This window comes from Arachis ipaensis, chromosome B10, assembly GCF_000816755.2.
Source record: "Arachis ipaensis cultivar K30076 chromosome B10, Araip1.1, whole genome shotgun sequence".
Taxonomy (NCBI): domain Eukaryota; kingdom Viridiplantae; phylum Streptophyta; class Magnoliopsida; order Fabales; family Fabaceae; genus Arachis; species Arachis ipaensis.
In genome coordinates this window covers 53,730,570-53,741,900 of record NC_029794.2, presented here as the reverse complement: position 1 = coordinate 53,741,900, position 11,331 = coordinate 53,730,570, and the positions used below count along the sequence as shown (strand labels likewise).

The following is an 11,331-nucleotide window of genomic DNA, read 5'->3' as shown; positions in this document are numbered from 1 at the left end:
CAGTAAAACTAGGATTGACGACAACAATGGATCAATTTGATGTGTTCTACTCTAATTAACTTGGAGGAATAATTCAGATAAAGAAATCTAAAATACCTTGTAGCAAACAAGTTAACCCGTCACATAACACATTCATTAAGAGACAACAATAAGTAACGATGATACTTTGCATCTCCCACTGGATCCGTCATTAAGAAAACTTACATGCCTCCAAAAGCTTATGTATGAAACATCAAGTTAACTCATGATCCAAGCTAGTTTAGGCCTCAAAATCAAATTTATGATTTTACAAGTGAACCCTAAACTCTACGAGTTTAAGATCCGAGCTATGGAGTATAGGTGAACTCTCGAGTTTGTTACCTTGGTATTTGCCACTCACACCCAAATCACATAACGGAGGATAAATAGATTAATTATTTTAGATTTCATTCTTCATCATCTAAGGTCCATAAGAAAACTAGGTCCATTCAATTTCCCCAGAAGTTATGTCCGAATATCAAAGCATATCACACCATTATTATAATAAAGGCTATGCATTTTATCATCGAAAATTCGAACAAATGAAAGGCCACCCCACGCACCTGGAAATTTCTAACTCTCCGGTTCACTATAACAGATTGCATAATAGATTTACATGTATGTATTCACTATTCAGAGAACCAAACTATGAACACAATAAGAACCAAACAATTGCAACCAGAGTCTCTACAAAAATGAATTCTCCAATCACAGTATTCCTTTGAAACCCAAATATATCGAAAAAGCTTAAATTGGATGTAGGTACCTGGTTCGCAAAGGATTCGTGTGCAATTTTGTAATCCCTGTGGAGGATATAGAAACCTGCAAACGAGGCAATTGCAGCGCCGCTGAAGAACGAAGCCATTCTCACTCGAAGCACATACCCCATTTTCCCCCTTTCCCTTTCGCTCTTTCTCTCTTAGTTTTCAGTCACTCAATTGCACAGTCGCACGCAGAACGCAATAAATATTAATTAATTTGTTAATAAAAAATAGATAGCATCACTGTATCACTCTTATTTCTATTTTCATTTTAAATGGGCTTGATTCAAATTATGGGCCTAAAAGCCCAATAATAACAAGCCCATTAATGGGCAGTATGATAATGGTAATGGACTTTGGGCTGTACTGTTTTAGAATTGGGAATCAGGTTGGCCGAATGCGTTTTGAAGACGTTGCACATTGCAGCATAACGTAGGCTGTGTTCGTAGAAACGCGCTATTCCCCTTCACATTCGCAGAAAACACTGCAAGATTTGAGCTTCTTCCGTATACTGATTTGATTTCTGTGGGGGAGCAACTAGGGTTAGGGTTTCGGTGTTTTTCTGAAGACTAACATCGAAAATGTTCAACGGTGATCCTTCACCTCCACTCTCAACAGAGATGATCCAAAAGGTGGCAACTTTTTTCCCATCAATCATTTCTCTGCTTCATTACCCGTTTCACATCAAGATGTTTAACGTTCTGGATTTGTTTCCGCACATTTTTCTTATCTCGGATTGGGGTTTTATAAAAATGTCATCTTTTTATTGTTTTGAACTTTTCTTGTTTGATTTATGCTCATTGAATAGCCTCAGAATTCAGATGTTTATGGTGCTGACGTCATTCTCTTTCCTTGTACCCTAAGTTATTTATTTTGCTTCCTGCTATCGTCAAATTTTCCTTCTTTATTGAATCAAATGTACTTGATAACATCATAACACTATTTATGTAAGTTGCTTTCTGTGAGATTACTTTGTAGAGTTCATTCATTATGGGGGTGGTGTTGTGTGGTGTTTTTTTGTGCTTATTCCTTTCTCTAACCCATGAGGCATCACTGCATCAGCATCTTCTTAGGATTATGGGGTGAAAGAATTTTCGGTCAAATGCCATGCCAGTGTATAATGCATTTGAAAAGTTTTCATATTTAATTGAAACAGTCCTCATTAGAGTCTATGTCAGCTTATCTTATATTCTTATATATAACTACCATTTCTCTCTCTTTCTTTTTCCCTTTTTTTTTTGTTCTTGTACTTGGGACAGTACTTGGAGGAGAATAAGGAGCTGATAATGGCAACAATGGATGGTCAAAATCAGGGGAAGTTTGCTGAAGCTTCCCAGTTAGTAGCCCTTGTTTCTTCCTCTCTTCTGTACTGATTTTTTTTTCTTGGTGGTGCCCAGTGGTTTCAGTTGCATTTTTCTTTTAAATTTCTCTCGTGGAAATCTAAAACATTATCTATTGTTTTTTGGTACATAGCACTTTCTATATACTTCTGCATTCTCTTGAATACCTACTCTCTGGCAACTTTGAAACCTTCAATTCCTCTCTGGGGTTGTGACTTGTGAATCACTTTGTAAGGCCATTAGCATATGCATTATTGCAAGCTGTGTTTCAGTTGATAGATTTCAATCTTTACTTACCTGAGAGAAACGACTACCAAAGTATATCTTAGATTACAGAACATATAATCCGATGAAGTGGAACTCAGAAGATTTAGACAAGGATTAATATGGGAAGAATTTTGAGTAATACCTGGGGAGTTTTGAGTAAAAGAAGAGGCTACAATTCTATTTAAGAGATGGCGTGTCTGTTATCAGATGTAGCTTTAAACAATGAGCTCTCAACATTGTCTTGCAACTCATATCTATTTATTTATTTTGTTGTCACACCTTACATGCTGCTTCTTTGCATATGATAAAAATTGTAGTCATTGGAATGTATTGCAACTTGCAAAAGTATCTTGAATCAATTTTCCCTTCTCAACTGGCTTACATTGATACAGATGTCTAGCGAAGCTTCAGCACAACTTGACATATCTAGCCAAACTTGCAGATGCTGCACCTCAGCCTCAACCTCTGCCACAGTCGCAGTCACAATTACAGCCGCAACCCCAGATGCACCCTCAGGTTGTCAAGCTTTGAATTGCTAAACTTAGCTCGCTATTTTGCTGATTATGTATAGCTCTCATCCATCACGGTTTACTGTGGAACAGGAGCAAGGGCAAGGGCAAGGCATGCAGCATCCTCATGTAGCAACGTCTCAGCAGCAAGATCTTTCTACATTAAACTTGCGTTTTGATATGAATGACAATCATCTTCAGCAGCAGCAACATCATATGGCAATGTCTCAACAACAACAGCAGAACGACCTTTCAACATCAAAGTTGGCTTTTCAGATGAGCGAGCAGCAGCAACACAAGATCCCAGCATTCTTCCAGCAACAGCAACAGCAACAACTCATGTTTGGAGGAAGCAGCAACAGTGGGTATTATCAGGCCCAAACCAGACTGAATAACCTCTCAGATATGCCGGAAACCAACCATATTGCCTCATCAGATCTTAGTCCTGTTTGGTCACTAGCCAAGTCACCATCTGGAAATACTAGATCATAAAAATGTATCATATTTTACTCTTGAACACCAACCTAGAATAGTTTTTTGTTCTTTCCTTTTTTTGGTGGGGTACATCTAACTGAGTAGATGTGAAAAACATGGAAGCAGTGTGGAATACAATATGCTTTTTTGTAAGTGTTTTTCTTTAGTGAGTATTGCATATTAAACACGAATATCCCCAGTCCAAAAACAGAAGAGACACTAATATCCATAATTTTATTTTAAATTTCAATATACTCAGTGAAGTGTTACCTCGATACCAATTCAACTGGCATAAAAATGGGTAAACAAGACGGAAGCAACGTGGAAAATTGTAGATTCCTTTTTTCTTTCCTTTTAAACTGAATTATATTTCTACACACGTGGTAATCATGCATTTCATCGCATTCTACCAAAAAGGTTCAGCCAAAATTCACAAATAAGTTAACTTCGTAACATATGTCTATCCAAAACATAGTAATTTGAGGAGTTTTGCTAATTTTGCATGTATTAGGACTAATAACCGACAAAATCAATCAAAACATAAATCATGCATGAAAATACATAACTAGTACGACATATATTTAATAAGTTATTTCAAAGAGGTCACAATAGGTATATATATCAATTCCATTTCCGAAAATATTCCCAAGTTAAAAACTAAATGAACCTAACAACATTGGCGGGACTCCACCAAATGATTCAAATACCTTTAACAGTTTTTTCATTTTGAAGTTAAAACTTAAAAGTAAAACTCGAAACCTCTTAAGTAAAGATGGAAAACTATTTCATTTGAACTATCTCCTTGGCCAAATACCTTAAACAGTTGAACCCCTACTAGACTATAGTCTATAGATTCATTGGGTTAAAAACTGAAATTTCAATCCGCCAAAATAAACGTTTGCAAAATCCACCGAATCATTATAAGTTTATTAAACTCGCTGCACAATTCAAATTCAAAAATAATATATTTCGCCAAAATTCATAATAAGTTTCTTAAACTACAAATAACATTTGTACGGATAAATGAGGGGTTGCAAACTGAAAATTAAATAAACTGTCCATTAATCTTTCAAGCATTCACAAAAATAATCGCAGTTATGCGATGCAATTGTGTGCGCAGTAATATCCCAGGATGAGGCCCCACATTAATGAAAGCACACCAAAATGATATAGCAGGAGAAATAAATTAACTACAGAAAATGGAGACAGGACCACATTTTAAATATCGATTTTATCGGAACAGTAGAATGCTCCGTCCATGCTTCAAAAAAAATTCTCCCACAAAACCCAATAAGTATCACCATACTCTTTTCATCCGCACCCACGAGACACCATAGTCTCCCTCTCTGACGTTTCCTGTCATCACAATAGTAATAAAAATTACAAACACAGCATATATTGAATACACAATTAAAAACCCGAAGATAGTGAGAATGGTACACACCACAATACCATTCTCATCATATTAAGCACCAGTAAGAACACTCACTATCTTCGAGAATGGTAGACAGCACCAGTTGCCCTGTCATAAAAACATAATTAGCAAGATTTCAGTGCTCAAGGTAATCATCACAGATTGAGATAGGACAGCAAACCTGGCCTGCTGTTTTGAAGCAAAATTGGAAACTGGCCTCCCATTTGCCGGGCCTGAATTTTGGGCATTGTTCACACTGGTTCGGTCCAGGGTTACACCATTGGCAACAGCTAATTGTACACCAGACTGAACAGATGGGCCATCCTTTTCCCGAGAATCCTTAGACTTGGTCAAAATTTTAACATTTGAAAGGCCTCCCGCAACACCAAAGCATGCACCATTTGATTGCTGATGCTGCATTACTGACAATTTTAGAGGATCATCACCCATATTCGAAGAGATAACAGCATAATCCTGAAAAGACTTGTCAGTTTTGATATTTTTGGAATCAACTGAAGGAACTTTCTTCAGGCGATAAGTGTTAGCCATTGGTGTAACAGCCACAGTAGGCATATATGAAGAATGAGGGGATGATGCTGCAGCTGCTGCAGCAACTTTGGCAACAGCGGCATTGGCAGCTACCATTTTTTGTGCTCCTTCGCGAAGCTGAATATAGTCACCCTCAATCATAAATAACTGAAATTATCATAACAAAAATCTGTCAGCTTGTATGTAAAGTAGATTATATGCCACTATGCTGGACAAGTCGAGTAAAGTTATGGAATGCCAGAACTTTTGACAGAATTTATTTGCACGTGTTTTGCTCCCTGGTTAGTGTAATTTATTCATCCAACCACACTTGAATCTAACTGAATTCTGTCAAATTCTGGCTGATTATTTCTAGCTGCAAGGCATTTAATACTTATGTGCTTACTTCAGGATGGCTAGCAACAAAATCATCCAGCTTTCCATACTTTTTCTTGTAATCATGCCAATGCAGAGGAGCGAGCATTTTACCCAGTCTGTTAGGGAGCTGTGTTTTAAACATAAATGCAATTTTCATCAGGATAGAAAACCAAACATACAACATTTAAAAGTCGTGATTATTGTTCACTAACTGTTGAACTGATTCGAATCCGGCCACCAGCTGGAATAGTGCGAACAATACTAGCCAGCAATGATCTTTCATCAAGAAGAGGACTTTCCATAGGCTTTGCAATTGTAGTTGATGCTGTCTGGCCAGTGGAGGAGAATGCTTCAGGCAAGACTGAATCAGTGATGTTGCTATGTACCATATCATTGTGAACTACATGGGCTGTGACAGGTGATGCATTTCCAGCAGAACTTGCTGCCTCTACCAACAATACTTGGTCATGTCCCTCACTAGGTAACGTCACAGAATTCTTATCCTACACAGCAGAAAAAGTTGGCTTTAATTTCCTCATCTACAACAGTATCTTGCACAAAGACATCTTCACATAATCGCAATTGCGATCGCAATCAAATAACAATGACTTGCTTTAAATATATCCTTAGGTTTGACAAACAGAATTTGAACGCAGCTCAAACAAGAAATGTATCGTCTAACCTTAATTTCACCATTAGAGTCAACAGAGTTCAATCTTAAGGCATCGGAGAACTGTGATGAAATTTGACGTAAGCTATGGTCTTGTTGGGTAGCAACATGTTGGCCTTTATCAACTGACTGAAGAACCTTCAAAAAGTACACACTAATTGTCAGTATTTTACAGAACTCATGATGCAAAGTAAATAACAAATTTCACTTCTAGCAAACCTGTGTTTCCGCTGTAGAAGATGAAATTACAGATTGAGTCTCCTCATTTTGGTGGATGTGAGCATCCAAATAGTCTCCATGAAGAGCTTGTCCATTAACGGGCATTTCATAATTAAACTTAGCATCGGATCTCATCATACTCTGATCAGTTTGGGATGCAGAAGGATCATCCTGCATCGATACCTGTGAACCCTCCGAGACAGCCTGCAGGAACAAATACACCTGTAAAGCCAAGAGCTAAAAGTACAAATGACCAAATATTTGGATTGGTCAATACCTGTTGATTTTTCCATTGCTGCATAGGTGACAATGCTGCCAGTGGGTGAAAGTGGCCAACATGTGATTGAGGAACTTGTGATGCAACTGAATTTGGCACTCCTTGTTGATGCATGACAAACGGATGTAATGCAGTCACTTGGCCAGGTGGAAGGTATGAAGGTGGCACAAGTAGGGAGGATGGAGCCATAGCGACACCAGCAACATGATCAGTCTACAATATAAATCCATCAGAAAATCAAATGTCAAAAGCGAAATATTATTACAGTTCCATTTTCATCCCAACCGCTATTGTGAAAACGTGTTATCTATCATCTATCATACTCTGAACATTCAATAGACAAGAGAGCATACATGTTCATCAGTCAACAAAAGTTTAAGCCTCCTGATAAATAATGGGACATAGCATTAAAAGAAATCTCTGATATATAGAATATTTCAATTGACACAATCACATAACAAAGATCAACTTATTCTACAGATGAAAAGGAAGTAAATAACTAGCAGTTTAAAGCTAGAAATTTTGGCATCCAACCTGGACCGAAGCATTGCCACTAGATGCAAATGGAGGAATATTATCTGAGCTTTCATTTGGAATAAGACCATTATTTCCACCTGAAGCATTGCTTCCATTCAAGTCGAATTGGTTTCCATTTTCCTGTCCAAACTGAGTTACATTCTTTTTTGAATTCATTTGGGACATTTGTGAGTCCTCGTGGTAAGTGCCACTCCTCTCCCTTGCATCAGCTAGCTCGAGCTGTAGCTGCTGGATAGCATGCAAATGAAGTCTTTCCATCTCCGCAAACTAGTGCCACCAACCCAAAAACAAAAGTAACATACCAAATTATTTAAAGTGAATAAACATGGACCTAAAAACGAAGAAACTACTATAAATAGAGAATATTGAAAGAATGACAATCTTCTGTTTCAGCAATGCCTGCAAATGCCATAATGCATATACACCAAAACCAAACCAAAAAAGTATAAATTAAATAGTAAAGATGCATCTCATCAATGTCAATCTGAATAAACAAAAATACAAAATAATACATTTTGTCGGTAAAAAAGGAAGTAAGGAACACAAAACCAAAAATATTTTAAGCAAAGGGATTGCTGATAAACCTGTCTCTGGAAACCCATCCAGAGTTGGTTATACTGCTCTGTACGTTCCCGCAATTCAGCCTGCAATGTCTGGTTTGTTGTTGATTGGAAAACATCCATCTCACGAACACGGTTTATCCAAGCTTGGGCTTCTCTCAATTGTTCGTCTTTATACATTAGGGTCTCTTGAGCTACTCTGTGCTGGAAATCACAGAGAAATGTAAAGCAGCAGCTTTTCTAATAAACTTTTATCATAGAAACAAAGAACACAATGTAAGCAACCTACCTGTTCCTGCAAATCAATAAGCTGCCTGTCTTTTTCTTGAATATGTTCTTGAAGATCATGTATTTGTTTCATATGCTGAGCTCTTTCAGCTTCTGAATGATCATGCTCCCTTCTGCAAAGATTTTATCCATTGAAGCATATTGAAAGTTGAGAATAACATGATTGTATAATAACCAATGTGTCATTTTTCCAACTAAAAACACGAGAGCTCCCATACACATGGAAGAGTACAGGTATGTATCTTTTCATGACAGCAAAGTATATACAGAGAAGGCAAAGAAAACCTGAAAGTTGCTAGCTCTTTGTTTTGCTCACGAAGAAGGTCTTGCTTTGCCCATGCCTAAAATAAAAATACAAGCAAGCAGCATATGTGAAAAATATGTATCGATATTATAATTTATAAACCGGAAAAAGTAAAATATAAAAAAGTGAGGAAAGAAGAATCACAACAAACCGCTTCATTGTCTAATTTAATGGTGTGCAGTTCTCTTTCCTTCTCTTCCATTTTCCTTTCCAATTCATGAATTGTACGTTCCCTTTCACAAAGTTGCTCCTGCAGCCAGTTAAACATGTTTTAGAGCAGAATATCAACTAGTGCATCATGAGAAGAAAAACATGTAAGCTAATAAAAAAATAAATGTTGATCAAAATCAAAAGAATGATACTTTTAAATTCTGAGGGAAAATGGAATCTATGTTAAACTATTGGCAATGTAAAACTTGATTACAATTTGCATTGTAAAATAGCCCTTGAATAATACATAAAAATTGAAAACATGATTACAACAACGTTTTTTTTAACATTGAAAGAGCATTATTTAAATAAAAAAAAAATTGTGTAAGGATAACCTAAGCTCAAATTTGCAATGCATATACACTAGTATTAACACATAAGATACATGGATGTTTAAACTCGCACCTGAAGCTTACTGGCATTGTTAACATGTTCTTTGAGTTGAGCATCATAGGTGTTTCGTATTTCCATTATCTCAGTTCTAGCAATCATTTGAGCTTTCAGTTCGATCTCCATTTGCTGTAATTCCTGTCTTTGCCTTACAACACCATGAATCTGCTGCTGCAAAATATCATTGTCTATTGTTCCATCCACTGTTATCGAACAGAAATCGACATCAAGAGGCTCTCTTCCTTGCTGCACCTTGAAAAACAGGTGGAAATTATCTCCAAGTTCTTAACTCCTAAAATAAAAGCAGCTTCTAAAGTCATCACCTTACCTCATAAATGGTTCTCTCATCCGATTGCCCTACTTTTGAGTTGTCTAGCTCCTGCATGCCAAACATATGCCCATTATCAATCAAACAAATAACAAACAGTCAAAGTGATAAAAGTTCTCACACCACACACAACCATACGCAAAGAAGGCAATCAAGCCCAGCAATGGTGTTGACAAAAACCAAGACCAAAACCCAAACCCAGCATTCAGCACTGTCGCTATGTCAACCTTTAACAACATTGATATGAGACAACATTCTATCAGACATTAGAAACGTATAGGCCTTGTTCCCTCGATAACAAATAACATAATAAACAACTGAATATAAATAAGAACTAGAAGTCGAACATTCAAATATTTAGAACTTAGATGCTTCAAGTGCACTTGCCAAAACTAATGACCATGAAACACACCAAACAACATCTGTTTTCAGACTAAAAAAAAAGGACTACAGCATCAAAACACGTTGCCAAACCCTAGCAACAAAACAAACAAAAGGATGGAATCATCTTTTTTTTGGATTTAGAACAACGCTCATATTCCAGCATCATTCCCCTAAACCACAAACATAATGCGAGGTGTTGGCACACCACATCAGTACCTCGTCCTCAGGGTTTCTCGACGAATGATGGTGCTCGGAAACAGCACGCCATTCCTTGCGTGATGGAGGTGGCGGTAACTGGAGAGAGGCGCCGCGAGCAGCAGCGGCGGCGTTGGCGGCAGCGGCAACGGCAGCCGTGGCCTCCATTGAAGAAGAAATCGCGAGGGTGCCCCCACGTCTGCACCCTGCGGGTGACTCTCAGTCGAAGAAAAAAAATTGAAGAAAAAGGAGAAATCCCTAACCCTAGAATTTGAGAGATCGAAAAGAGAGCGAAAGAAAAAGTGAACGGAGAATGAATAGGGGAATTGAGAGAGAAGAAAGGGGGATTGAGAGGGTTTTGGAGGGACGAAGATGATTAAAGTGCGTTGAGCTAAACAACAGTGAGAGTCTTGTGTGTTTTCTTTTGCGTGATGAGAGTCAGAGAGTGGCACGATGATTGGCTGTGACGAATTTCGACCGGCACGGTGCCGATGCAATTTATAGGGATTTTCTCACTTCTTGCTTCTGCTTCCATCTGAACTCCCTCCCCCACGCTTTCCCTCTCGGGCGTGGATCATACGCTCTTACTTATTTGGGCCCTTTTCATTGGGCCAAGCCCCATTTCATTATCTGTAAGCTTAAGAACGGGCTTACAAGATTTCAGCCCAAACACAAAATAAAAAAGATTTCCAGAGCTTTTTGGCTTTTGGGTTGGGTCCATCATTTACACACAATATGAGCTACAAGTGTGCATGGACCAGATTGGGATTGGGTTTGATGAGACTTTAACTTGATCCGAATATTTCATCGGATTCATCCTAAACACCTAAAATCCAACCTTAAATTCAATATTCTAAAATCGAATTAGACAAGCCAGGATCGAGTTAGGAGAAAATGAGTTCTCTGACCGATTCAACTGAGCTTCAAAATTTTTTTAGGTTAACCACCAAAAATGTTTTCGAATTCTTTAAATACTGACATCTAAATTTTACTATCGACAAAAATGCTTTCAAATAATTTAAAAATGCGATAAAAATGCCCAACAATAAATATATATTTTCAAAAAATGTCTTAGAGATTGAATTTTGATGCAATTTTTTACAAACATGATAATAAAAATAAGATATTATTATCCATAAAATTTGGTGATTTTTTTAAGTATATATTTTTTTGTAATTTTTTGTTAACAACCAATAATACTTTTAAAAAATCACAATAAAATATATCCTTAGCAAAAAAATTATCAAATTTTAAGAATAATAATATTTTATTTTTTTAAT

The 11,331-nt window shown here is 37.2% G+C and overlaps 3 protein-coding genes across 7 annotated transcripts in view; 1 reads left to right on the top strand and 2 right to left on the bottom strand.

Annotated features, from left to right (window-relative positions):
- The window catches only part of LOC107624257, a 1,838-nt gene extending 840 nt beyond the window's left edge, over positions 1-998 (bottom strand). Inside the window, exon 1 of the mRNA XM_021112972.1 lies at positions 785-998. Coding sequence (XP_020968631.1) covers positions 785-907 — 123 coding nt within the window. The 5' untranslated portion in view covers positions 908-998. The remainder of the gene's footprint in view (positions 1-784) is intronic.
- On the top strand, positions 1,133-3,627 carry LOC107622032 (GRF1-interacting factor 2-like). Its single transcript, XM_016323967.2, has 4 exons — positions 1,133-1,411; positions 2,039-2,115; positions 2,779-2,902; positions 2,989-3,627. The coding sequence occupies exons 1-4, from the start codon at positions 1,361-1,363 to the stop codon at positions 3,385-3,387; spliced, it is 651 nt and encodes a 216-aa protein (XP_016179453.1). The 5' UTR covers positions 1,133-1,360; the 3' UTR covers positions 3,388-3,627.
- On the bottom strand, positions 4,409-10,542 carry LOC107622626 (centrosomal protein of 164 kDa). 5 transcript variants are annotated; one of them, XM_016324597.2, is made up of 16 exons: positions 10,073-10,542; positions 9,473-9,523; positions 9,160-9,396; positions 8,696-8,794; positions 8,526-8,581; positions 8,242-8,353; positions 7,977-8,156; positions 7,390-7,659; positions 6,856-7,068; positions 6,579-6,785; positions 6,372-6,497; positions 5,902-6,192; positions 5,718-5,816; positions 4,965-5,479; positions 4,822-4,891; positions 4,409-4,725 (listed from the first exon to the last, which is right to left on the bottom strand). In XM_016324597.2, the coding sequence occupies exons 1-15, from the start codon at positions 10,217-10,219 to the stop codon at positions 4,858-4,860; spliced, it is 2,637 nt and encodes an 878-aa protein (XP_016180083.1). In that variant the 5' UTR covers positions 10,220-10,542; the 3' UTR covers positions 4,409-4,725; positions 4,822-4,857. The 5 variants fall into 5 exon arrangements, with proteins under 5 accessions (XP_016180083.1, XP_016180081.1, XP_016180082.1 ...); XM_016324595.2 differs by having other exon boundaries at positions 4,814-4,891; positions 10,073-10,541; XM_016324596.2 differs by having other exon boundaries at positions 4,859-4,891; positions 10,073-10,541.

Excerpts from the sequence above, each read along its gene's own strand:
- LOC107622032 (XM_016323967.2), top strand. The coding sequence starts at position 1,361 with ATGTTCAACGGTGATCCTTCACCTCCACTCTCAACAGAGATGATCCAA. Across the intron at positions 2,116-2,778 it reads AAGTTTGCTGAAGCTTCCCA|ATGTCTAGCGAAGCTTCAGC; the intron begins GTTAGTAGCCCT and ends ACATTGATACAG. Across the intron at positions 2,903-2,988 it reads AACCCCAGATGCACCCTCAG|GAGCAAGGGCAAGGGCAAGG; the intron begins GTTGTCAAGCTT and ends ACTGTGGAACAG.
- LOC107622626 (XM_016324597.2), bottom strand. The coding sequence starts at position 10,219 with ATGGAGGCCACGGCTGCCGTTGCCGCTGCCGCCAACGCCGCCGCTGCT. Across the intron at positions 7,069-7,389 it reads GTGGCAATGCTTCGGTCCAG|ACTGATCATGTTGCTGGTGT; the intron begins GTTGGATGCCAA and ends TTTATATTGTAG. Across the intron at positions 6,193-6,371 it reads ACTCTAATGGTGAAATTAAG|GATAAGAATTCTGTGACGTT; the intron begins GTTAGACGATAC and ends TCTGCTGTGTAG.